This window comes from Solanum dulcamara, chromosome 5, assembly GCF_947179165.1.
Source record: "Solanum dulcamara chromosome 5, daSolDulc1.2, whole genome shotgun sequence".
Taxonomy (NCBI): Eukaryota; Viridiplantae; Streptophyta; class Magnoliopsida; order Solanales; family Solanaceae; genus Solanum; species Solanum dulcamara.
In genome coordinates this window covers 47,483,391-47,510,426 of record NC_077241.1, presented here as the reverse complement: position 1 = coordinate 47,510,426, position 27,036 = coordinate 47,483,391, and the positions used below count along the sequence as shown (strand labels likewise).

At 38.6% G+C, this 27,036-nt stretch overlaps 2 protein-coding genes across 4 annotated transcripts; both read right to left on the bottom strand.

The window, feature by feature from the left end:
- Nucleotides 1-2,588: 2,588 nt before the first annotated feature.
- On the bottom strand, nucleotides 2,589-22,436 carry LOC129889189 (uncharacterized). Of its 3 annotated transcripts, none has more exons than XM_055964387.1 (4): nucleotides 22,057-22,436; nucleotides 21,682-21,791; nucleotides 16,867-16,924; nucleotides 2,589-4,676 (listed from the first exon to the last, which is right to left on the bottom strand). In XM_055964387.1, exon 4 carries the CDS (start codon nucleotides 4,059-4,061, stop codon nucleotides 3,060-3,062), a length of 1,002 nt encoding a protein of 333 aa, XP_055820362.1. In that variant the 5' UTR covers nucleotides 4,062-4,676; nucleotides 16,867-16,924; nucleotides 21,682-21,791; nucleotides 22,057-22,436; the 3' UTR covers nucleotides 2,589-3,059. The 3 variants fall into 3 exon arrangements, with proteins under 3 accessions (XP_055820362.1, XP_055820361.1, XP_055820360.1); XM_055964386.1 differs by lacking the exon at nucleotides 22,057-22,436 and adding an exon at nucleotides 21,966-22,050; XM_055964385.1 differs by lacking the exon at nucleotides 22,057-22,436 and having other exon boundaries at nucleotides 21,682-22,050.
- A 1,357-nt stretch (nucleotides 22,437-23,793) lies between these two features.
- On the bottom strand, nucleotides 23,794-26,576 carry LOC129889188 (40S ribosomal protein S3-3). Its single transcript, XM_055964384.1, has 6 exons — nucleotides 26,383-26,576; nucleotides 26,155-26,302; nucleotides 25,582-25,753; nucleotides 24,475-24,529; nucleotides 24,257-24,388; nucleotides 23,794-24,142 (listed from the first exon to the last, which is right to left on the bottom strand). The coding sequence occupies exons 1-6, from the start codon at nucleotides 26,410-26,412 to the stop codon at nucleotides 23,972-23,974; spliced, it is 708 nt and encodes a 235-aa protein (XP_055820359.1). The 5' UTR covers nucleotides 26,413-26,576; the 3' UTR covers nucleotides 23,794-23,971.
- Nucleotides 26,577-27,036: the final 460 nt, after the last annotated feature.

The following is a 27,036-nucleotide window of genomic DNA, read 5'->3' as shown; positions in this document are numbered from 1 at the left end:
CACATTTCGAACACTAAAATAGTTACAAAACACACATGCACCACACTAATCAACTTAGCTCAAGAACTACTAAAATCAAGGGGAATAGGGAATTTTACCTCAAACAAAGTCTTTATTCTTAATTCTAGACACACCACTGGATTCCCCTCGAAAAACAACATGAAATAGACTTTGGAATCACTCAAATCGCATCAAAATAGAGAGAGAAATCGATCTTCAAAGTTAATGAAATAATTGAAAATTGAACCTTAAAACGACCCTCAGGTGTCGCTTAAGCGGACCCCCGCTAGTCGCTTAAGAGATCACCCAAAAAAATCATGCCTCGCTTAAGTGAGGACCAGTCTTAACGCGACCTCTTGTTGCTTTAGCAACAACCGCCCATGAGGGCCTGGTCGCTTTAGCGACCTCCTGACCGCTTTAGTGGCCTTCGTTTTAGGAACCGGGAGTTGCTTTAGCAATGGCACTAGACCCAGCTGGTCCAAAATGGACTTTGGCATGTTAAATTCTCCGACGGGGTGCTCGGGATTCTTTCGGAACCTCATGCGTGCAAACGAGATATGCTACCCCACCAAATTCGACGTTCAAACTCAATGGCGTAGTCAAAATTTCCATACTAGGTCATTATGACTAAAAGTGGGTCCCACACCCAATGGCCATTTTAAGCAAAATTCCTCAATGGACCTCGGGATTAGACCAAAAGCCTCGGGAAGTGAACGAAGGGTCATTCTAGACCAAACTTGGCATTATGGAACAAACCTTGCTGTTAAAATTTTCATCCAAGCGTGTCTTCCAAGAATATTAACCAAAGTTAACTATAGGCCAAATTTCAAAGGTAAAAGCGTCAAATGGTCCTAAACTCATACTGATCGCCTCGGTACTCATGTTGACCATGCTACTTGCCTAATTTGGCCATTCCAGAGTTGATAGAACTATCAGACTTTCATTCTAAGGTCGTTTTCCTAAAGTTATGACCGAAGTCAACTTTTTAAGTTATAAAAGCTCTAGAACAGGAAAATGGGCATAAAACCCAAACGAACGACCGAGCGACTAAACTGTCAGTGCCAGCAAGTCATATCTAACTTGGGGTCGCTGCAGGAAAGCTCTAAATGCTGCAAAAAAATAGAGAATGAAGAAAGTGACCTGGAGGGTCATTACAACATCCACTACTAAAAGAACTTTCGTTCGCAAAAGTAAAAGTATAGTCGCGGCCTGGAGGCATGACAGGATGAGGGCACCAGGACCGCACGCTCTGACAGACCCTCGGACACCCTCTCGGAGTGAACGAAATCCTCTCAAAACTTGGGCTGAGAGGAAAATCCTGAAATTCCCTTCAAACTCCCAAAACTCTTCCAAATCCTTTTATAGGCTTCAACTCTCACTCGCTTAGCCCAAACTTGATCAAAACACCGGGTTCCAACTGAGGTCGACCAAACTAAACATAAACTACTAATATGAGCAATATAGGACCATGGCAGATGAAACTCATTCCAAAATTCCAGATACTTAACTTATGCTTCCAAATCCCTTCCTCCAAGCCAATAAGGGGGTTCTGTCGATCCTTAGCTAACCTGTGGCTTATTGAACCTGACCGCACAACCTCAGGGAAATCACATACCTTAACTGGACCTTAAGGGATGACAGCAGCCAAAACAAGGAAACTAAGCTTGGGCAAAGCCCAAAATTCCAATCTAAACTTTCAAATCCAAAAACCCAACTAAAACTCATCTTCTGAAGCTGAATATTCCACTCCAAAAGACCAATTTACCCCGCGAAGGGCAAGGCCGCACTGAGTTTAGCTTCTCTGACTTACTCCTATCATAGGCACCTCTGAAATAGCGGTATTAGGTGCCCACAAACCACACTGCCTTCTCAAATTTGAGCCAACTATCCTAGTCTAAGCGCACCAAGAAGGTAGCCGACGTGCAAACATGGACAACCGATCGGTAATGGTCCAAGGGCATCTACCCCCACTCACAACCACAGCAATCTACCAAATATGCCGAAATCAAGCCTTCCATCCTGAACCAATTCAAAGTTCCCACACCCCATGAATTACTTTGACCCCATTTTGTATATGTGGTTTCTAACCAACTCCCCAACTTCAACTTTAGGCTATATCTGAAGCCACCAACGAAAACCACTGCTCCAACTCTGACTGACCAACAAATCCACAGGAGTCAAGAACACCACCATGAAGACTAATAAAAGCAGTATCAAGGCATGAGGGGAGGTCACACTCCCTAATTCCTCAACAAGCCATAACTGACACCCAAACTCTTGAAAGAGACAGCTCCCAAAGTATTGAACGAATAGACCACAACTTAGCAACCAAGAACAAGGCTAAGGCAAATAGAAAGAGACGGCAAACTAGGATTACCACAAAGGATCCAACATGGTAGGGTAATAGAGCAAACCTCAACCTACAACCTAGAACCGAACCAGCCAATACCCAGCAACAAACATAGCCATCAAGGCCAAGAAGCTAGAATGGCCAGAGAGAATACTAACCAAGGCAATTCTAACTATGCAAAAAGGATACAAGGAGCTATTCGACCACTAGCCACTGGCTACATGCAACTAGGGTGACCCTTAACGCCAACTAGATCCTCTAGTATCACAACTCCCAGAACTAACACAACTGGTCTAGCCACCTATCCAACCAAGGTTGGCACCACAGCAAAATCAACGGTAGAGGAGACTGAAGGAAAGGCTAAATAACCTGGCCACAACTCTAAATAATATCACCCAGGCAAGGTATGGGGAGTTACTCAACTGTCACTACGTTAATAGGAGATCAACCTAGTCGATCTATTACTAAAAGATTTAACTACTGAGCTAAAACACACACACACACATCCAGATAAGGCAGCCACAATAGTCAGGGGATAACTAACAAGCCAAATAGATAAGTACGGGGATGAAAACCCCAAAATCACACCTAATGAATAATATAAATCAAAACGAGAAAAGCAAGGGAATATCACCGATACATGGATTCTTGGCCTCTGACCGACTCGTAGAAGCATGGAATGGATCGCGACCAACCTCAACCTAAACAACTAAAGAATCACTAGCAACCCTCTGAGCTCTGCCTCTAGCAGGAGGCGGCATAAAACCTTGATACTGACTTGGCTGAGCAAACTATACAGGGGTCCCATGCCAACAACAACCTCTAGATCGATGGTCAAGCTCTCCACAGGTACGATAAGGCCCAACAACCCTGTTCTAGTGAGTATGAGGAGCTTAAAACATCGAATCTTGCCTTGGCACTCACGGGGACCAGTGGTCAAGTGAACTGCAATCGTAACACCCCCATGACTATCGGCTGAAATATGGAGGTCGGCCAACTTAGCCTTGACTCGGACCGGCACTAGAGACACCTTGATGGGGCTGGCTTCTATAGCTATCCTGTTCCCTAGCTGATTGCACCAGGGCCCTATGATGCTCCCTAACAAAGTGACCTTCCTTCCAGCCTCATAGCAACTGGCACTAATGACATCCTGCTGAAAGGACCCAAACGGGATCGGATAAGCTCCAACACCTGAAGGCCTAATGTGCTCACCTCGAGAAGTCTGACTTGTACCTTGTCTACTGTAAACCCCATATCCTGCCACAAAACCTCCTGGGACCTGAGGTACTATCGTTGTGGGATTGATGAATTGAGAAGGAAGTTGACCCCTCATCGAAGTGATAATCGCCCTGAAGTGGGATGCTATCCTATTACCATAACCTTTGTACGCCTCGAAGCATGCATGCTTCACTTCCCTCACATGGCTGACAATCTGGGGAAAGTTAGACCCAACTAATATCAAATGCTCTGACGCCAAGCAGAGCGGCAAGGATAATCCCCTGATGAACTCTCGGCTCATATTCATATCTATAAGGGATGATGTGGGGTTATTACCATCCCACTTGAGAAATTCCATGACATAGTCCAATACTGAGGACGAACCTTGTTGAGGAACCGCTAACCCATCACTAGCCTGAGAGCCACCTGCTGAAACTCTGGTACAACCTACTAATGCTCCGACCGTGTCCACCAAGAAACTTGTGTTATCCATCTAAGAAGGAATGAATTCTAAATGATCAGCTTAGAGATTATTCAAAATAAGGACACACGATAAGGAGTCAAGAAGAGAATTCCCTAAAAATGCCCTATAACCTCCCTAAGAAAGGATACGAACATCTCTGCACCGATCCGCAAGACTCTACTAGGCATTCCCCTCATACTAACGATGCCAGTCAACCTAGAGCTCTGATATCAACTTGTCCAACATAATTTCTTAGGAAGTGAAGGCACCTGCTAACAACCACTCGCAGGTAATCTCAACCCTTAAACCTTAGCCCAGAACCAAAAGACAAAAGGTATCAAGTGGAAGGTGAATAAATAAGAAGAAAGTAAGTAATAATGAGAAGAAAAAGGATGACTAAAACAAATACATAAGCCACCCCAAGACCTGGATTCAAACAGTAATCGAGCATCTAAACCACAAAGGAAGTACAAGGCTTTTCCAAATAAAATAAGAGTACAGATAGTCTTCGAAAGTAAGTAAAGATTAGTCCTAATCTGGCATGGACGGAAATCGACAACTCCGGATGCCAGGAGCTCACCAAATATCTGAGTCAGAAGCTGCTCTACACCAGTCCAAATCAATAACAATGACCCGTACTATCATCTGCAGGGGCCAAAAGTGTAGTATGAGTACCAAATGAATGATACTCGGTAGGCATAGCCCAACTGAGCTTCACAGACAAAGTAAGTATAATGAACATGTAATTAGGTAAATACTGCACAATTAACTAATCAGTAATTATCACAATAGTGACAGAAAGATAAGGCAAGAAGACTACATAGATGAAGAAATAGAGTCAAAGAACGCACTCGAAAGTCAATCCAACAATCTATTAACGGGAAAAAGGCATCATAGGAGTCTACTAATGAAAATACAATGCTAACTGACAACTCTAACCACATAATCACCTTGGAACTATTCTGACTATGCCTAGTAGGAATTACCAACCATAATCCAACCAAATCCCACGTAAATTATCTATTAATACAACTAAAGGTAGCAGTTACAAGTACAACAAGAGATAAGAGCAAGTATAATCAGACAATAACCGATCGGACGCCCATAACCCCAGAAGGTACAAATAATGAAAAACATAACCCCATCCCCCATAAAACCAAGGGACCACACCATACAAGTATGCTGGTGATAGGCAATGCTAATGAAGGCAAGTTTGTAGTAAGATCCAGTGATATTATCGGTGGCTCTCAGAGATCAACAACCACAAGCGTATAGACCCACCCCTGCCCCCAGCCTTCCAAGTGGGACCCATGCAACTCCCTCATCCAGTTCAGTGGTGCAATGTCCAGAGGGGCCCATAGGGGAAGCGAGAAGTCCATATACATTGCTTGGGGCCGAATGAGATCTTACACAGAAAAATAGAATCTTCGTAGTGGTACCGAAGAGTGAGCAGCTAGACTAATGTAGAAAGGGCATCGCTGCGTCGAATATCAATAACCTAGTAACTAAAACTGTGAGTACCCTAAAAAGGGGTCGTCCACCCGGCCAGTAAACTTCCAAGGGCATGGCACATCTAGCAAGAGTAAACCTGAGGGTATCGGTAGACTAAGAAAGGGCATCGACATGCCAAATAGCCAAGTACAACTGAGCGCATCTCATATGCCTCCAATGCCTCAAGTAGAAAAAGGAGCACGTCCTCGATGCCTTATAAGTTTCCAAAACCAGCGACCAAGTATCTAGGTGGCATGACTCCCGTTAAAACCAGTTTCAAAGTAGAAATATTATGAGAAATCCTTATCAAAATAGTAGTTATAAACCAATAAAATACCGGGATCGTATCACAAAATGAGTGAATATGCTCAAACAATGCAAGCATGCCATCACCAGCATCAAAACAAGATACACACAGACGTAAGGAAATACAAGATCCTAGCTCACAACAAGTCAAGGGACTAACCTGCGATCCAATCGCTCCTCGGATATGGCCTAGAGCCCAACAATAGTTAATAGATAAGATGGAATCATCAGCATACCGCTAAATAAAAGCGAAACAATCGAGTTATGGCTTCAAATCATAAAGAGGGAGAAATATCTCTAGGCACGATGCCTTACCCTAAAATAAGCCACCTCAACTCCCAACCAGCACCGCTAAGCCAAACCTACGGCTACGACGAGCCTAGAGGTCTCTGGCACTAGCATAAAATGGGTATCCTATACATAATAAGCCCTACTTAAAGATACGCCTAGCTAAGAGGGAAATATCCATATGATAAGGCACCTAAGGACAAAACCTAGACTAAGGACATCAATATTGATCATAAGCAGGATAATAAATGCTAAGTCGCCATCACAGCAAAAGCTTATGACCAAATCTAAGGATTTCACAGGACTATTCTTGCCTAAGGCTCACCCGGTAATAAAAAAATGGGATCGGGTGAGGAGAATGCTAATCTCAGCAAATACTAACCTAAGTCACATGTAAAGTATACTACACTATATCTAATAGAGTTCAGCTAAGGGGAGACTGTAGCCTATCTCAAAGCCGATCATGTGCGCTCCAATTCCACCACAATAAAGCCCTCGTCCTCTGAATCGCCTCCAATCGCTATCACGCTAACAAAATTTTAATCATATCATCAATACGATTGTTTTAATACTAAAATCAACGAATTCAAAAACGGACCAATTTTAGAGTCAAAATTGGGAATTATGGGACCCGCTTTATAACTTACTAAATTGACTTCGTGAATAGGTCCTAGATGCTAAACCTAGCTTGAGTTCTAAAAGCAAACACATTTCAAATACTAAAATAGTTACAAAACACACATGCACCACACTAATCAACTTAGCCCAAGAACTACTAAAATCAGGGGGAAGAGGGAATACCTCAAACAAAGTTTTACTCTTAATTCTAGACACATCACTGGATTTCCCTCGAAAAACCATGCAAAATAGCATTTGGAATCACTCAAATCGCCTCAAAATTGAGAGAGAAATCGATCTTCAAAGTTAAAGAAATAACTGAAAATTGAACATTAAAATGATCATCAGGAGTCGCTTAAGAGGAAGCCTACTCGTCGATTAAGTGATCACCCCAAAGTAGCGGGCCTCGGTTAAGCGAGGCAGTCATTTTAACGACATCCAAGCTGCTTTAGCAGCACTCGCTTTAGCGACCAGGAGTTGCTTTAGCGATGGTACCATACCCACCTGGTGCAAAATGGACTTTGGCATGTCCAATTCTCAGATGGGGTGCTCGGGATTCGTTCAAAACCCTGTGCGTGCAAACGAGATATGCTACCCCACCAAATTCGATGTTTTGGACTCAATGGTGCTGTCAAAAATTCCATACGAGGTCATTACAACTGAAAGTGGTCCTACACCCAATGCCAATTTGAACCAAATTCCACAATGGGCCTCAGGATTAGACCGGAAGCCTAGGGAAGTGAATGAAGGGTCGTTCTAGACCAAACTCGACATTCCGGAATTAACCATACTATTAGAATTTTCATCCATATGTATCTTCTAAGAATGTTGACCAAAGTCAAATATAGGCCAAATTTTAAAGGCAAAAGCGTCAAATGGTCCTAAACGCATACCGATCGCCTCGGTACTCATGCCGACTATGCTACTAGCCTTATTTGGCCATTTCAGAGTTGATGAAACCATCAGAATTTCATTCTGAGTTCGTTTTCTAGAAGTTATGACCGAAGCTTACTTTTCCAGTTATAAAATCTCCAGAATAGAGAAACGGGCATAAAACCCAAACGAATAATCGAGCGACCGAACTGTTAGTGCCAACAAGTCATAAATAACTTAGGGTTACTGCAGGAAAGCTCTAAATGCTGAAAAGGTCATAGAATGAAGAAAATGACCTGGAGGGTCATTGCATAAGGATGGTGATGATGAAAGGAGGGAACATCTGTTGGAACTTGGTTCTCCTCAAATCACTCATGGAACAAGAAAAGAGCAACCAGAAACTAATGATATTGATGGTGAAGTAGATAGAGCAGGGGATACTAAAAGTTCTCAGCAGATCTCAAGAGCTTCAGGGTGGAAGCATCAATCATCTCATCCCTTAGATAATCTGATCTCTCCTTTGGATTCTGGAATTCATACCAGATCCAAAATAAGGAACTTGATGACCTTCGCAGCATTCCTCTCAACCATTGAGACAAAGAATGATAAATACACCATGTGACACTGACTAGGTAAACTCAATGCAAGATGAATTGCACCAGTTCGAAAGAAGTCAAGTTTGGCACCTGGTTCCTAGACCCTCTGATAAAACCATTATAGGGACCAGGTGGGTATTCAGAAATAAGCTGGGTGAAAATGGAGTTATTACCAAGAATAAGTCAAGCCTGGTGGTTCAATATTACAATTAGGAGAAAAGAATAGACTATGATGAGATGTTTGCTCCTGCTGCCAGAATGGAAGCTATCAGAATTCTCATTGCCTTCACAGCCTATATAGAATTCAAATTATTTTAAATGGATGTAAAGAGTGTCTTCCTAAATGGGAATCTTAAAAAAAAGTTTATGTGTAACAACCCCCTTGATTTGAGGATATATATCATCCAAATCATGTGATGAAGCTTGATAAGGATCTTTAAGAGCTAAAACAAACCCCTGGATACTCGTATGAAAGGCTTTCTGAATTTCTGCTAGATCATGGCTTCAAAGGAGGGAGAATTGACAAAACTCTCTTTTTGAAGTCTAGAGAGAAAAATCTGCTGATAGTTCAAGTATATGTAGATTATATAAGACTTAGAGCTACATCAGATTCTCTGAGCAAGGAATTTGCAGATCTTATGAGGAGTTAGTTTGAAATGAGTATGATGGGGGAACTCAATTTCTTCCTTCGATTACAAATCAAAGAAACTCCTAAAGGCACTTATATATGTCAAGAGAAGTATATTAATGAATTGATAAAGAAGTATCACATGCTGGATGCAAAGCCCATAGAAACACATATGGAAACCAGTTCAAAGCTTGATACCGATGAACCTGGTCCCTCGATAAATGAGACTATGTTTAAAAGTATCATTGGGTCACTTTTATATCTCACAGCAAGTAGGCCTAATATTATGTTCAGTGTGGGGATGTGTGCTAGATTTCAAGCTTGTCCTAAAGAATCTCATCTCAAAGCTGCAAAAAGGATTCTGAGATATTTGAAGGGAACTGAAGGCTTAGTTATATACTATCCTGGTGGTGACACATTCAATCTGGTTGGATATGCAGATGCAAATTTTGCTGGGTACTTGGTTGACAGAAAAAGTACTTCAGGCATGGCTCATTTCTTAGGGTCTTCTCTGATCTCTTGGGGTATAAAGAAGCAAAATTATGTGGCTCTCTCTACAGCAAAAGTTGAATATGTAGCTGCAGCAGCTTGTTGTGCTCAATTATTGTTGATTAAGAAACAATTAGAAGATTTTGGGGTCATCACTGATACGATTACATTATTGTGTGATAACACAAGTGCTCTTAACATGGCTAAAAATCTTGTTCAACACAAAAGGACCAAACACATTGATGTGAGACATCATTTTCTTAGAGACAATGTTGAAAAGGGAAATATTTGTGTGAAGTTCTCCAAAACAGAAGATCAAATTGCTGACATCTTCACCAAAGCCTTGAGTCGAGAACAGTTTGGAAAGAATCGTCTAAAGTTAGGGTTAATAAAATTATGCTGATTTTATAGGATCAACTGAGTCCTTACCACTCTCTTGCTGTCTAAATCTAGGGTACAGGTATCCAATCTTGGATGTACTGAGCATGACTAAGTTCAATCTTTATACCTTCCCAGGTATACACACACAGCTGGATCACTGGAGTAGAAGTTGAGAACGGAGAGGTTAAATAGCATGCACTCAAAACTTGAGAGGGACCGGCTCCTGTCTTAGAGTTAGTATTCATTTTACTACTTTAGAAATAAACATCGGAATCATTGAGATTGCCACATGTTACTCATCCCTCTTCTAAACCGTTATCTTTTCACTCTAGAACCTAAAACGATGCCAATTCATAGGGACCAAATTCACTCTCTTTAAAAAACCAAACTTGACTCTTCTCACAACCATAACTCTTACCTCTCTTCTCTTTTTCTCTAAAATTCGAACCACACTTCTTCATTTGTTCATCTTCATCTCCCTTTTGAAAATGTCTCAAACTTCTACACCCTCTAAAAAATTCCCTCCTCGGATGCAAAAACACCCTCATCTCTCAAAATCGACACTCCACCAAGCTTTTAAGGCTGATAAATTATGGACCCTTTTGAGGCCCAAGATCTCATCAATGTCTGCATATACACATCTCCCTCTTACTCAACCCAATTCTTTCTCCTGAGTCATCGCAAAATGCCTCCATTCTTTCAGAGGGAAAGGATGTGTCTGATATTCCTCAGATGGTCTTTGCCATGGTTCATCTCTCCTCCTCTCAACCTGGTCATATGTCGCCATATATGTCAGAAAGATTATTTGAGGGAGACTTACCTGAGGAGAGAGGCATTGAGTCAAATATTCTTACAGCAGGAGATGAGTGGGTTGTTGAAAGCTTGACGGAGATGAGGGGTGACAGCTTTAAACCTTCTTTCTCTGATGTTAAAGAAAAATCCCAAGAACTACCTCTTATTCTCACATCCCCTGTATTTGATCAGACCCATGTGCATGCTATCCATCCTATGTCCATTGATGAGGTACAGGAATTTGATGATGAGGATGATGCACCCTTGGTATGTAGGATTAGGCGGAAGGATGGAAAAGGTCAAGATAAAGATTAGATCCCTAATAATGAAGGTTCTAAAGTTGTAGAAAAGGGAAAGACAAAGGAGAATGAAGGAAAGAAAGCAATATTGGATCCAGGAAAGGTTGCAAAAACCTACTCCACAAAAGGAACTCAAAATAAATGTTGAAATTGCTAGGTTGAATTCCCAACTGCTACAGGTCCAGAAGGAAAGACTAGGTTTTCCACAACCCGACCTAGGGCCTAGTCGTGACACGGCGATCAAAACCTCGAAGGGCTCCAACAAGGCGTCTTGACATATCGTAAGCATACATAAGGTAAAGTAAAGTGAAGCATAGCATAAGAAAGAGTCTAAAATCATGAATCATAAGGAAAAAGTAAAGTTGACTACATAGACTCTACACCATTTCGTAAAAAATTTCCTTCATTTCAATTTTTTGACTTCTAGGGTCTTACAATATCTCCCCCTTGGGAACATTCATCCTCGAATGAGATCAACAGCATGAAACGGATATGGAACGAGGAGTAGCAACCCGATATGAATACAATGACATATAGAAAACACAAATCATGAATTTTCAAACTTAACATAAATCATGAATTTTAAAACCAACTTCATAAACATGCATCCATATAAAAGACATACGAAATTGAAAACATGGGAGTTTAATCGATTTGATCATGAAGAACTTAGTACCTTAGGCTTGAGTAGAAGGAAAGAGATATGGATAACGTTTTATCATGTCCTCTTCCGTTTCTCAAGTAACACTCTCTACTTGTTGATTTCTCCACAACACTTTGATGAACACAACCTCTTTGTTCCTTAATCTCTTCACTTACCGATCTAAGATTTCCACTGGAACCTCCTTGTAAGCCAAATTCTCATCAATGTTCACATTCTCCAAAGGTACAATAGAGTTTGGATCACCCACAAACTTCCTTAACATCGACACATGAAACACAGGATAAATCATAGCCAACTCAAACGGTAAGTCCAATTCACATGCTACCTTGCCAATACGTCTCAAGATTTTATAAGGTCCTACATATCTAGGACTCAATTTCCCTTTCTTACCAAAATGCATTACACACTTAATGGGTGAAACCTTCAAATAGACTCCATCATCTACCTCAAATTCAAGCTCTCTTCTTCTAATGTCCGAATATGACTTTTGACGACTTTGAGCCATCTTCAATCATTCTCTTATGAGCCTTACCTTTTCCATTGAATAAACTACTAAATTGGGACCAATCAATGTCATCTCACCTACTTCAAACCATCCCATCGGGGATCTACATCTTCTTCTATAAAAGGCTTCAAAAGGAGCTATTTGGATGCTAGAGTGATAACTACTATTGTAGGAAAACTCAATCAATGGAAAATATTCATCCCAACTTCCCTTAAAATCGATCACACACGCCCTTAACATATCCTCCAAAGTTTGGATCATTTTTTTGGCTTGTCCATCAGTTTGAGGATGTAAAGCGGTACTTAGCTTGACTTTCATACCAAGACCCTTTTGAAATGACTTCCAAAACTGTGGAGTGAATTGAATACATCTATCCTATATAATAGAAAAGGGAACACCATGAAGTTTTACCAATTCATAAATGTACAACTTAGCATAGTCTTCGACGCTATAAAAAGTCTTAACTGGTAGAAAATGTGCCGACTTAGTCATTTTGTCCACAACAACTCAAATAGAATCATGTTTCCTTCTAGTACGAGGCAAACCTGTCAAAAATTCCATATTCACATCTTCCCACTTCCAAGTAGGAATTTCAATATCTTGAGCCAAACCTCCGGTTTTTGATGGTCAACTTTCACTTGTTGACAATTTGGACACTTAGCCACGAACTCCGCTATATTCTTCTCCATACCATTCCACCAATACACTTTCCTAAAATCATGATACATCTTAGTGGATCCCGGATGAATCGAATATCGAGAACTATGGGCCGCATTCAAAATCAATTCCCTTAGTCCATCCACATTAGGAACACACAGCCGATCTTGGTAACAAAGTACCCCATCTCCCCCTTGGGAGAAAGCCTCAACGGTTGTTTCGACAACCGACTTCTTCAATTCAACCAAAACCAAATCATCATCTTGTTTGGCCTTAACATCCGCCACAAGAGATGATTTCGAACCATTATGCACAAGAACACTCCCATCATTGGAATCACTCAAACACACACCTAAACGTGTCAATCTATGAATATCCTTAACCAACTCCTTGTTACCTTCCTCAGCATGAGCAACACTATCCATGAAAAACCGACTAAGAGCATCGGCTACAATATTTGATTTACCCAAATGGTACAACACGCTCATATCATAGTCCTTTAGAAGTTCAAGTCATCTCATTTTTCTAAGGTTCAAGTCCCTTTGGCTAAACACATATTGCAAGCTTTTGTGGTCAATAAATACATCAACATGCACCCTAACATCCACCACAAGAGACGATTCTGAACCATTATGCACAAGAACACACCCATCATTGGAATTACTCAAACCCACACCTAAACATGCCAATCTATGAACATCCTTAACCAACTCCTTCTTACCTTCCTCAAATGAGCAACGCTATCCATTGACAACAGACTAAGCATCGGCTACAATATTTGCTTTACCCAGATGGTATAACACATTCATATCATAGTCCTTTAGAAGTTCAAGCTATCTCATTTGTCTTAGGTTCAAGTCCTTTTGGCTAAACACACATTGCAAGCTTTTGTGGTCGGTAAATACATCAACATCCACCCCATAAAGATAGTGACACCAACTATTCAAAGCAAACACAACCGCTGCAAGTTTAAGATCATGGATTGGATAATTTCATTCATGTACTTTAAGTTGCCTAGAGGCATATGATATAACTTTACCATGTCGCATCAAAACATAACACAAACCAACACGTGAGGCATCACAATAAACGACAAACCCATCTGAACCTTCAAACAATGTCAAAATAAAAGCCAACGTAAGATGATCCTTAAATATTTGAAAATTATTCTCATATTCGTCTGACCATTAAGGTTTCACTTTCTTTTGGATAAACTTAGTCAAAGGAGAAGCAGTAGAGGAAAACCTTTTATAGTATCTGGTCAATCCTAAAAAGATTCTAATATCCAAAGGAGACAATGGTCGAGGCCAATTCTTACTGCCTCCGTTTTCTTTGGATCAACCTTGATCCCATCACCGGACACCACATGGCTAAGAAATGCAACTTCCCTTAGCCAAAATTCACACTTACTAAATTTGGCATATAGTTGCTTGTCCCTCAATGTTTGCAATACAATCCTTAAATGACCTATATGATCTTCATCATTTCGAGAGTAAATCAAGATGTCATCAATAAACACCACTACAAACATGTCCAAGTATGTCTTGAAAATACGACTCATCAAATCCATGAAGATAACGGGAGTATTAGTTAACCCAAACAACATGAATAAAAATTCTAAATGATCATACCTTGTTCGAAACATCGTTTTGGGAATATCACACTCCCTTACCCTTATTTGATAATGATCGGAACAGATCTCAACCTTTGAACGGTAACTTGCCCCTTGCAATTAGTCAAACAAATCATCTATCCTTAGAATTGGATACTTATTCTTTACGGTGACCTTATTCAATTATTGGTAATCTATACACATTCAGAGTGACCCATCTTTATTCCTAACAAACAACACGGGAGCACCCCATGGTGAAATACTTGGCCTTATAAAACCCTTATCCAACAAATCCTTCAATTGCTCTTTCAACTCCTTAAATTCCACCGGAGCCATACGGTAAGGACGAATAGAAATAGGTTAAGTATCGAGAAGGAGATCTATGCTAAAGTCAATTTTCCTTTCGGAAGGAAAAACGGGCAAATCATCAGGAAACTCATTAATTATAGGGATCGATTCAAGAGTAGGAGTTTCAGAATCAACATCCCTAACTCGCACTATATGATAAATGCACCCCTTGAAAATCATTTTCCGGGCTTTAACACATGAAATGAATCGACCCTTAACCACTGAATCATTACCCTTTCATTCAAAAATAGGCTCATTAGGAGATTGAAACTTGACCCTAAGGGTCCTACAATCAATGGATGCATAAGAGGCATGTAACCAATCCATACCATGAATAATGTCAAAATCGATCATATCTAGTTCAACAAGATCATAAGGGATAATTTTATGCAATACAGACACGGGACAATTTCTATAAACTCTCTTGGCTAACACCGAATCACCAACGGGAGTATAAACCAAAAAGGGCTCTAACAAGACTTCGGGGAACACATCAAATCTCATAGAAAGGTAAGAAGTAACAAAAGACAATTTGGCAGTTAGATCAAGCAATGCATAAACATCAAAGTTAAAGACCTGTGACCACATCAGGAGTCTCATCTATATCTTGACTAGCATGAAGAGCATAGAATCGGTTGTTGCATTGGTCACCCTTTGGTTGAGTTTGGGCACTTTGTTGCACTTGCCCTCCATGAGTAACTTTACCTTGAGGACGACCTTCTCTACCTTTATTGGCAATATATGGGCACTCGGATTGCTTGTGGCCCACCTTACCATGTCTAGAGCAAGCACCCATTCCCGTCAAACACCTTCCTCCATGATTCGTTCCACACTTAACACACTTTGTAAAAGTGGGCCACTACCACTCACACCTCCACCTTGACCCTTAGAGTATGGCACCCTATCCTTAACAAACGTTTTCCCCAAACCTTGGCCTTGTTGAGAACGGCCACTACCACCACTACCGATCCTAGCATTTGAGAACCCACCTTCATATCAGGCCCTCTTAGAGTCTTTCATCCTCATCTCTTTGAGTTTCTCTCCTTTAATTTATTCGACAAAAGTCATGAGCCGAGATATGTCTATTTCCTTGACAAGAATAGCGGTACAGCATTTCTTTGCAACCAAGTCGGACCCCCTATAAGAATTGGCTCATTCAGGCACGTGGATCGGTAACCAATGAAGGAGCATACTTGGATAGCTTAGTGAACTTAAGGGCATAGTCCCTCATACCCATGTTTCCTTGCCTAAGATTGATAAACTCCAACATTTTTGCCTTCTTTAGCTCAAGAGGTAAGAAGTGATCAAGGAAAGAAAGCTTGAAGGCTTCCCACTCAATAGGACCTTCATCCACTCTTTCCAACCTCCATTGAGTATGCCAAACTTGAGCAACACTCTTGAGTTGGTAGGCCGCCAACTCCGCTTTCTCTTCTAAGGTCACCCCCATAATACTCACTATCTTATAAACCTCATCAATGAACTCTTGAGGATCCTCATCCACTTTCGAACCATGGAAATTGGGAGGGTTCATTCTTGAAAATTCCCTCACTCTAGAAGCCGGAGTAGGAGCATTAGGAGGAATCGCAACCCCTTAGTTGGCCATAACTTGTGCTAGCATGTTAATAGCGGTTCGGAACTCTGCATTAGTCACTTGGTCGAGTAGGGGAACATTGCCTTGATGGACCGGAGGAGCTTGATCCTCATTAGCATTAACCCCTCTTTGCATAGGTGCTCTTCTTGAAAGCATTTTTGAAAATCGCAAAGGACAATCATTAGGGGAAAAAAGTCTTAGAGTATACTCTATCGCATCACATAGATCATGAAAGAAGTGAGGATTTCCAAAAATTCCCTATAGCCTCCTATTCATAGATGTGGCGCGCTTCACACCCATGAATAAAACTCTACTTGATGTGGCATGTTGAACTCCCTAGGACATCTTAAACCTTGTGTTCTGATCCCAAGTTTGTCACGATCCGACCTAGGGCCTAGTCGTAACACGGCGATCAAAACCTCAAAGGGCTAAAACCAAGCCTCTTAACATATTCCAAGCATACATAAGGTAAAGTAAAGTGGAACATAGCATAAGAAAGAGTCTAAAATCATGAATCATAAGAAAAGAGTAAACTTGAGTACATAGACTCTACACCATTTCGTCCAACAAATGCCTCTACTAAACAAGAAGGGCGGGGGTTAAGACATATTCCTAGCTCACCCTCAACATGAATGAAATAAAACTCTTTGAAAGAAAGAAAGAACTCATAAATAGTCCTCGATAGATGAGAACTTACCAAAACTCCGCCGGATGGAAGCTTAACTAGCCACGTGTAGGAATGTAATCCTCAACCCCTACATTATGAGACAATGTAGGCAATAATATGCGTTAGTATGTTTGAATGTACTAAGTATGTGGGCATTACATACAATGTAAATCATAGGATGCAATAATCGAATAATGTATATAATGAAAGAGGATAAGTAAAGTCATGAAGAAAACCATAATGACCAAAGCATTTAAAGAGATGGTTGAAATCATAAAAGAACATAAAGAGCATATACATATGTGAGATAGAACCATAACCGACAATAAGACCATGTGAGCTATAACATGGAATCCCAATGTCACCCCATACAACAGAAGAAAGAGGAATCTACTTGCCAAGGTAGACTCTACCCCGCTAGGCGGGTCATATACATACGCTATATGTGGATCCACTAGTTAGGCCAAAGGGGAAATCCTACGGTGGCACATAGTTATGAGACAAGAGACTTTATATAAGGACCCCATAGATCGAGCCCCCACCTCAAGTCATCATTCAGTGCTAAGTCAAATCTCACGGAATATATAACATAGCAATCATACTTAACATATATCATAAATTTATTCGTAAACTTCATAATTCATAGATTAGCTCATTTTCATGTCATACTTGCAATGTAAGTATAAGGCTTTCAACATCACAATATCATACTTGCATTATTCATATCACTAGGTTCCTAGGTCACCAATTAAGGATCCTAAGTCACCTCTCTTCATAACTTGCATGGAACTCATATCTTGAACATAATTGTAATCTGTAATCATAATTCAAACTTGAATTAGGGTAAAACTTGAATACATAGTCAACCTGATTGAAAACCATGAAATACTTGAAAATCATTGAACTTCATAATCATAATTCATGTGAATCACCATTAAAAATAGCTTCATGAAAGGGCATTCATAATTCAACTTGAAATCATGAAATCAATGTAAAATCATACTTATAATGATCATTGATAACTATTAAAAACATAATTGAAACAGCCCAATGCACTAGGATTTAAAAGTAATGGAAATTCAAGAGAATTTTGGGGAAAAAATTGGGAATCCATGAGTGAAAGAAACCCATGGATCAATCCCCACAAACCTTGGTGAATTGACCTTGGAATTTGAGAGAAGAAGACTTGTTCTTGAAGAAACCCTAGCCAAAACCTTAATGAAGAAGATGATCTTTTGAAGAAACCTTGAAAGAGGTTAATAAGGGAATTAAAGGAGTTTAAGAGTATTTAGTATATCTAACACCATGAATCTAGTCCTAAAAACGTCCATATACATTAATACCATATAAGGAAAAGACCAAACTACTCTTCATTAATCCTGGCTGGCAACCCTACGATTTGGGTTCTACAATTCGTAGAAATAGTGACGAGTGATAGGAAAGACTCGTCTTGCATGTCCTTGAAAAGACCTGAAAGTTGGGTCTCTGATTCTCTATCACGAGTCGTGTCTACGACTCATTCTTTAGTCTATGAGTCGTAAACAGCACTCGTCCTGCAGGTCTGAAAACATGCAAATTCCTATCTCTAAAGTTTCTTTACGGGTCGATATGACGACTCAGCCTGGTGTCTACGAGTCATCATCCTGACTCATAGACCTTCCTCTTCCTCAACTCCTCTTTTTCACCTAGTACCCTCCCTACGAGTCATTTCTATGACTCGTTGGAGTACCCACGACTCATAGGTTGAGTTATACACTTGAGGTCAGTTTCATTTCCTGAAAATTTTCCTTCATTTCAACTTTTTGACTTCCAGGGTCTTACAAGGTTCAAGTGAGTTATCCAGACTGCAAGCAGAAAATGAGAAGCTGACTGCTGAGGTGAGAGGTCTCACTCAGCAACTCCTATAGGCGCATGCAGACTTTAATGTTAGGATGATTCTTCTTCAGTCCATTGCTCCTAAACCACCGACTACATAAATCCTCCAAACCTATCCTTCTGTTTTAATCTCTTTTCTTATCCGTGACAAGGCATCTCTTGAACTATTTCTTATTTATTTCCTGGGTTGTATTATATAATACTATCTTTTGTTTAAACGCAGTTGCTTGTCTCTTTTCACTTGCTTATATTTTTAGTGGCTTTAATTGTGTTTTTGATTGCCCAAGTGGCTGTGAGCTTTTTTTTTATTGTGCATCTTGGTTTGGTTTATTGTTTCTTATTTTAATGATGTCAAAAGGGGGAATAAATGTTGGGGATCATTTAGTTGTGATTAAGGGAAAGCTAAGAAGCAGGGGGACTAAAAGAAGGGATCAGGTTGTTGTGATTAAGGGGGAAGCTAAAAAGCAAGGGGAACTAAAACAAGGATGAATCGCTGGGAAATGTAGCACATGATTTTTCATCATCAAAAAAGGAGAAAATGATGTTGTGTGTTTTGATGATTAACAAACCATGGAAACTATTAGAGGGATCAGGTCCTAAGTATTTCAACTGTCAACTACCAATTGGAAGCCAGCTGTAAAAGTTAACAGGTTGGTGAAAATGTACATGTTGTTCTTGTGCACTTCATACTGACTGGCCAATGAGAGATACCGAGGTTTCTTTCATTGCACATTTTAATAGAACCTCTTTCAAGAAAAGAGAGGTGTGCTTTTTGGAGAATTATTAGAAGAAGAATCAATATTATTCTCTCCAAGGCAACACACGATATAGGCACAAAGCGACCCGATCAATTGAATCTAGTAGAGTCTTTCTTATTCGATATTGTGTCTGGGCTATTAAACTTTGTAAGATCATCTTCCTAATTTATAAAGGAACTTTGATCAGTCTGTTGTTAAAAGTGTGTTAGGTTCTTGGTTAAGTGTTGACCTTGAATCGGTGAGCTGAAGTCTACATTAACTAAGGGATAATTGTGTAGTGGGCAATAGTTTTATTGCTTAGGCTCAAAGTCTTGTAATAGAGGTATTTCAAGCCAAGGGGTGTAGAGGGTTATTGTCTAGTTACAATAGGTTGTAATATACTACTTTGTTGTTGCATCTTAGTGAAGAATGGTTGAAGAAATTTTGTGGAACAAGTCGTGGTTATTTCTCCTTTGAGCAAGGAGTTTTTCCATGTAAAGTCTTGTGTTGTTACTTTTGCACTTTATTTATTGTTACTTTGTTGTGTTCAAGAGACTTAATCCCTTAGTATAGTGGACGCATACATTCCAACACATATCATACAATTAAAATTAAGTAGTACCCTTTGTGAAAATAATTCACGAGAAGAAAATACCACAATCAGAAACCACGAACTTGAAACCACGAAAGAAAATCGATCTTTTTTTTTCTCTGTGTGTTGTGCTGCCTTTTGTTTCCAGGTGTGTGTGTATGCTTTTTTTCTCTTTTGTAGATTGGTGTCTTTTTCCTTTTTTTTCTTGGTATGTTTGTGTTGTGTTTTTATAGACCAAAGGGTGTGTTGTATGTGTGTTTGATGTGTGTGTTGTGTGTGAGTGTGTTGGGGTAGTGGAGGAAAAGGGGGCTAATGAGGTGAGATAATGGGGGGTTGATTAGGTTAGTATTTTAGGTAATGATTTTCTTTCTCTCTTCTTTTTTAATTTGGTAGTTTAGGTTGGACTAGATAAATATAATAACTAATTATTTATACTTAGAAAAGTTAATGACTAGTCTAAAAATAACATGTAACTAACAATATTAAAATGACGAGTTTGGATTGTTAAAGTTTCTATTGCAACAGTCATGACTACCTAGAATCCTAATATTTCTCAACTTTGTACATGTTGCTTAGATCCTACTAGAGAAACTATTGAACACCTTTTTTTACAAGGCGAATTGGCCTCTAGTGTGTGGAGGTACTACAATTGGGCAGCAGGGATAGCATACCCTTTCATACAGGTGAGACAGACTTTGAAAAAGTGATGGGATACTCATGGAAACTACAGACAGAAAGAGGTGTATCAGGTCATTTCAATTCTCATTTTGTGGGTTCTTTGAAAGAGGAGAAACACAGTATTACATGGAGGCTCTTATTCTAGAGGCAAGATTTTCAGAGAAATTAATTCTCACATTTATAAGTTTGTCCAAGTGAGGTTTAATTGGGTTTTGAATGGTCCACAAACTTGCCTCAGATAGTTGCTCAACTAGATAATTATAAGCCAATTTTCCATCACAAGATTGTCCAAAGATCTCCTCCTCCTGTTGGATGGTTAAAATGCAACACTAATGGGGCTTCCAAGGATAATCCTGATCCTAGTTCTGCTACTTTCTGTGTGAGCTATCATAATGGTAATCTAGTAGGGGCTAAGGGTGTGAAGTTGGCTGAATCTTCTAACTTGGTGGCTGAGCCAATTGCTACTAGAGAGAGTCTGCAATATTGTTTAGATAAACAGTTTCATCAGATAATTATTGAGACTGATTCTTTGTCGATGGTTAATATTCTTAATGGAGAGTGGGATTCACCCTAGAGTGTGACAATGGAGGTCAACTCCATCAATAGAATCAAAAATACTATATCAATGAGAGTACAACACTCCTTCAGAGAAGGAAATACTCTTTCTGATTTTTTTGCTAATCAAGTTTTTGTTTTTGCAGGTACTTATGTGTTCAACTCTTCCAGGAAGTTTCAACAGCAGCCAAAAAGATAATAAATTTCGATAAATGTTACACTCCATACATAAGAATCAAGCAAACAAGTTCGTCGAGTTCTAATTAGATTCTCACAATTCATAAGTACCAAACAACAGTAAGATATACAAGTATCAATAAAAAACAAGAAGGAGTTCAAAATTAAAACATAACTATAGAAAACTTTTAAAGTCTAAAGCTATTTCGGTTGGTTAACAATATCACGCACCTGGTGAGAGCAAAGGGGTGTCCAAAGTGGTACTAAATCAGGACTCGAAAGTTCTTAGTGGTGTATTCGATTGTTGATAGCTCCTATTTGCTGCCTCCACAGATCCAATTCTCCAAAAGAATTTTGCAGACCCATAATTCGTATAAGCAAAATTGAGTTAGTTTTTCAAATCAAATGTCTAAAATTTAGATGGTGGTATTAATCTCTTTGTGGGATTCAACCCATCAAAGATTAGACTAGAGAAAAGGATTTCTAATTCATATATAATGCTTATCAAGTCTTACCTGAAGCACTTTACAGCAGCAAAATGTGTTTAAAAGTGAGCTTTTGTAAGCTTCCTTTTTTGTTGAGCTCTCAAAGATCTTTGTGACTTACCTTGGTAGCAGCTGAAATGGAGGAGATGCAAGTTGATCTCCAATAGTTGTGCTCAAAGCTCATCAATGGCGATGAAAAAGAGATGCTGATATACAATCGAGAGGTCCCAGCTGGGAGTTCCTGTGGAGCTCATCGATGGAAGAGGGATGGTGATAGAGATGCAACCAAAGGATCTAGAAGGACTGTCCCATCCACTTTATTATTTCTATGTTTTACTTTTTTTTCTTTTAGAATTTTCGTTTGTTGATTTTATGGGCTTAACCTTTGGGCTAAGTCCATTTGTATATATCTCTTTTATTAATAAATCAGGCTTTTGGGGTCTTTTATTTAAAAATAAAATAAAATAAAAATGACACTATAATGTGACTCTATTTTTTGTAGTTTTTCAATCTTTTTTTAGAATAAACTCACTAAAATAAGATAAAACTAAAATATTTAATTTAGATATAAAAAAAATTATTTAAGAACTAAAAAGATGTAAAATCTCAAGTTCGATCAAAAATTACGTGTCTAAAATATTTAATTTAGATATAAAAAAATATTTAAGAACTAAAAATGTGTAAAATTTCAAATTCGATCAAAAATTCTATGTCTACAATTTTCATAAGTGAATTTGCTATTTATTTCTATATAAAAGGGCAGCCCGGTGCACTTAAGCTCCCGCTATGCGCAGGGTCCGAGGAAGGGCCCGACCACAAGGGGTCTATTGTACTTCTATATGTAAACACAAAATATTATCCTAAAAGTATTTGTATATAATCTAGAAACCAAAAAATCAAACCAAATTTAACCGAATTTTAATTTGGATTGGTTTTTTGATTTTTTGGTTTGATTTCGAATTTAAAAAAATAAAATCGAAAAAAAACGAATTATATATATATAGATATAGATAGATAGATAGGATAGGATAAGAATTAAAGCTATAATTAACCACTTTCATCCCTTTTTTTACTTAGATAATTTTTATTAGGATTAGTAATTTACCGTACTAAAACTAAGCCCAATTCACTGGTCATTTTTATTTCCCTAAATTATAAGTATTAGGTTATAATACTTTTAAACTAGAATTAGTTTCATTATGATTTAGTTTAGATTTTATGTTTGGACATCTATTGATTTAATTTAAGTTATTGTGTTTTAAAACTTTACTAATGACTTATATTAAAAAATATATTTAAAGAGATTTATTTTTTTTAGCATGCAAACATAACTTTGATTATACTATTAATTATTGACATAACTGAATAACTAAACCGGGAAAAAAAAGCCAAAAAGTGAAACCGAACCAAACCATTTTTTTTTATTTAAATTGGATTATTCTTTCAAAATCGAAAACCGAAAAATCAAAATCGAACAACAAAAAAAACCAAATGCAGACCCCTAATTATAATCTAAACAGATGCTATAAAATGTGATGTGGAGTAACGGAGATGGGATAGGGATGAAATGTGTTAAAAGGTGGGAAGACACCAATGTTAAATGCCACTTATAAAACTTGTTCTCTACTTTCAAAGAAGTCATTCTCTTCATTTTTAAGTAACTTATTTTCTTTGAAAAAAATGTATGAAAAAATGTTTTCCAAAAATTTTGACCAACCAGCAATGAAAAAATTAGAAAACATTTACCAAAAATAATTTCCTCCGTAACGCACACCCCCCTAGTTGCCCTACAGGCGCACTATTTTACATTGAACAAAGTGAAACATTAAACACAATTTCAGTTCAAAGTCGCAACAGATGAGGAAGATGGAAGATCAACAAAAATGCTTACCAGCATCTTACATACCAGAAACTACAGAGCAGAATGGTTCACTATGTAATCTAGTATTCAGCAGTGAAAGGAAAATAAATAAAAGTACAAGCCAGCTAGTGCAGAAGTTCTCAAGACCGAAGATAACATCATAAAACACGGGTTTTTATGCCATAGGAAGAACCTCGATTGCAGGAGCAGCTATCATAGGAGGAACAAACTCTTCTTCTTCCTTGGGTGGATGAATAGTCACCAAATCTGGCAATGGAGTCATAGGCCCTTGTTTACCCTTGGGATCCCAGTCAAGCATGATCTTGACTTTGATACCGAGCACACCCTATAAAGTAAATAGACAACTTAAATAGAAGCAATGTTTAATAACAAAAACAAAGCTGCAGCACAAAAATAGCATCAACAGATCAGTAAAAATATATGAAGACATGATACTAACCTGCCTAAGTAGCACATGCCTAACAGCTGCATCAATGTATTCTTTAACAGGTTGGCCAGAAGAAATCATGTAACCATCCTTGAACTTCATGGACTTGGCACGCTGAGCACGGAGCTTTCCACTAACAATCACCTAAAGAAAAAGAGACCCATATAAAAATCTTCAAAGAACATCTACTTGAAGATAGATATAGAGAAGGAAAATGACAACCAACAAACCTCACATCCCTTGGCCCCACTCTCCATTACAAATCTCAGAACACCATAGCAAGCCCTATATCATGACAAAAGATAAGTTTGGTAAAAGAATTATACCAAGGAGTTGCAGACATCTGCGGAATTTATCATGACATGCAAATACAACTCCAACAAAATTACTTAATCTGATATGCAAATATAACTCCAACAAAATTACTTAATCTTGAAGAAAAAACATGCAAAGTAAATATTTATCTAAACTAACAAATAGAACTATTTTACATGCAAAATCTGCTTTCAATACCTATGATGCATGGTGACCTCAAAAAGTTGTCACTTTAAATACAATGATATCATCTCACCCTTGGTAAAGATGAAGATGCATCCGTGTTGTAGACCATTCAGTCATGAGACCAATCAAATGGACCACCATAGTGGAAGATAGTTTATATCTAGTACATTTGTGTTTATATCTAGTACATTTGTTACGAACTACACCTAGATGCAAGGACAGATCTGGGGGGCAGGAGGGTGTTCACCCAAACCCCCTCAGTGAAATATTACAGTGTATATGTGGAGTAGATTTTTTGTATTTATGTACATATATAAAGTTTGAATCTCCTAAATAACATGCTAAAGGTTAGCTCAGTTGTCCAGGGCATTCAAAATGCATCTCCAACGTCCAAGGTTATTCTCAGAGACTGCATTATTTCTTACATTTTTATTAGTTGAACCCCCTACTTGAAAATCCTGGATCCACCACTACCTAGATGCATGCAAAATGTAGACCATCTGTCATGAAACCCGAAAAATGGACAACCATATTGGAAGATATTTTGTATCTGTACAGGTTTTACTTAACTACATTTTCTTTATCAGAAAGTTTTGTTTTCCTCACAGGTATTTACATCATCAGAAATTTCCCCACTTGGATCATCAAAATGGTAAATCGGGAATAAACATATTTCTCTGATTCCTAAACAGATGGGTCACCCTCAGACACGAGAAAGGCACTAGAACATACAACTCGCTGTAGAGATGGCTTTCAATGACAACAGCAAGGAAAATTAAGACCCAATACAACAAAGAAAAATTAAGGCAGAGAACAAGTGCAACCGAGCAACAGACCTTCGGACAGCAAGGCCACCAAGTAACTTGTATCGCAGTGATTCTGCCTGAGCAATGGCACAGAGACCCCTATTGTTGACTTTCTCTGCATAAAGCTCAACAGTGTTCTCCTTGAAATTAAAACGCTTCTGAACAACTGAAGTCAGCTCCCTAATCCTCCTACCTTTCTCACCTGGAAAATACAGACACAAACACACCATTAGTGAACTAATAATAAAATCAATCCATTAAAAAACACCTACCTCCAGCTCATCCGATAATCAGCACGGATGATTCATTTGCCTCCGATTCAAACTAATTATCATATTTTACTAAGTTTCCCATTTCCACATAAAAAGTTTTTTTTGTACCATTTTTGATATTTTGCATTTTATGATAAAAGACTAACTTTTGCAGGTTAATAAAGTCATTTATAAGTTTATACTACTCCATGAATTTCATGAAGAACTAAAAATGTAATACTGCCCGAGTAAAAAAGAATGAAAATTTGGTGCGTCATCACCGATCAGATAAGAAAAAATAACTGAAATTTTGGTTCTAGTGTCAGAGTGTGATGAGCATATATTTAGTTACCAAGAACGTTCTGAGTACGAGTGGCTCTAATGATAATTTCAGTTCGCATGGGAGTCACCCTAACTTCAACTCCCGAGTAACCATCCTCTGCCAGCTCTCTTGTCAGCACTTCGTTCAACTCCGCAAAAAAAACTCCATCCGCTACAAACTATACACATACAAAATCAATTCAAGTCATACTCTAAATTCAGTTAGATCTAAAATACAGCGAGAAATTAAACGGACTACCTTTCGCTTTTTACTAATCTGAGTCGCCATGTTGAGATTAGGGTTTGAGATTGATTCGCTGCGGCCGCTAGCAGATACACGTAAGAGGCAACGAAGAGTTCGATGTAGAAAGAGATGGGGTTTGACACGAGAGGGTTTGTCAAAGATTTAAGGCAGGTTACAAAAAGTTGGGCTCTCTTCATATTAATCCAGCCTGCTTCTAAGACTTTGGGCTTGGTCTACGTGCATACATTCATGTGGGCTCAAAATATATTTCCCTTACGATTATCCCGCAGCAAACTAATTACGGATAATTACCCTTTTACCAGTAAAAATTTCAGAAATAGCAAATATATTAAGTTTAATAATTAAAAAAATACTTAAATACACAACTTATTTTATTATATTCTCTAAAAAAATTTATTATTTGAAAGAATTACAAAAATTTCTACTATTTACGTGATGTATCGATCAGATACATCATTAAATGATATATCAGGACGTCGGAGACTAGAAATATAGTGTAACTGAGAAGAATCACTATGGGATTTAGATAAAATTTACTTAATAATTCGCTATGGGTATAGTTTTTCTAATTGTCCTCCATAGCTATGTTTATGTTTGCTATGGTCATTAACATTTATATATGGGAAACTTACATAAATATACAATATT

What these genes read in the sequence shown, in the direction of transcription:
- LOC129889189 (XM_055964387.1), bottom strand. Translation starts at nt 4,061, where the DNA reads ATGGATAACACAAGTTTCTTGGTGGACACGGTCGGAGCATTAGTAGGT.
- LOC129889188 (XM_055964384.1), bottom strand. Translation starts at nt 26,412, where the DNA reads ATGGCGACTCAGATTAGTAAAAAGCGAAAG. An exon ending in TCGTACTCAGAACGTTCTTG is followed by an intron (nt 25,754 to 26,154) that starts GTAACTAAATAT and finishes TGTATTTTCCAG; the next exon opens with GTGAGAAAGGTAGGAGGATT. An exon ending in GGCATGTGCTACTTAGGCAG is followed by an intron (nt 24,143 to 24,256) that starts GTTAGTATCATG and finishes TTTACTTTATAG; the next exon opens with GGTGTGCTCGGTATCAAAGT.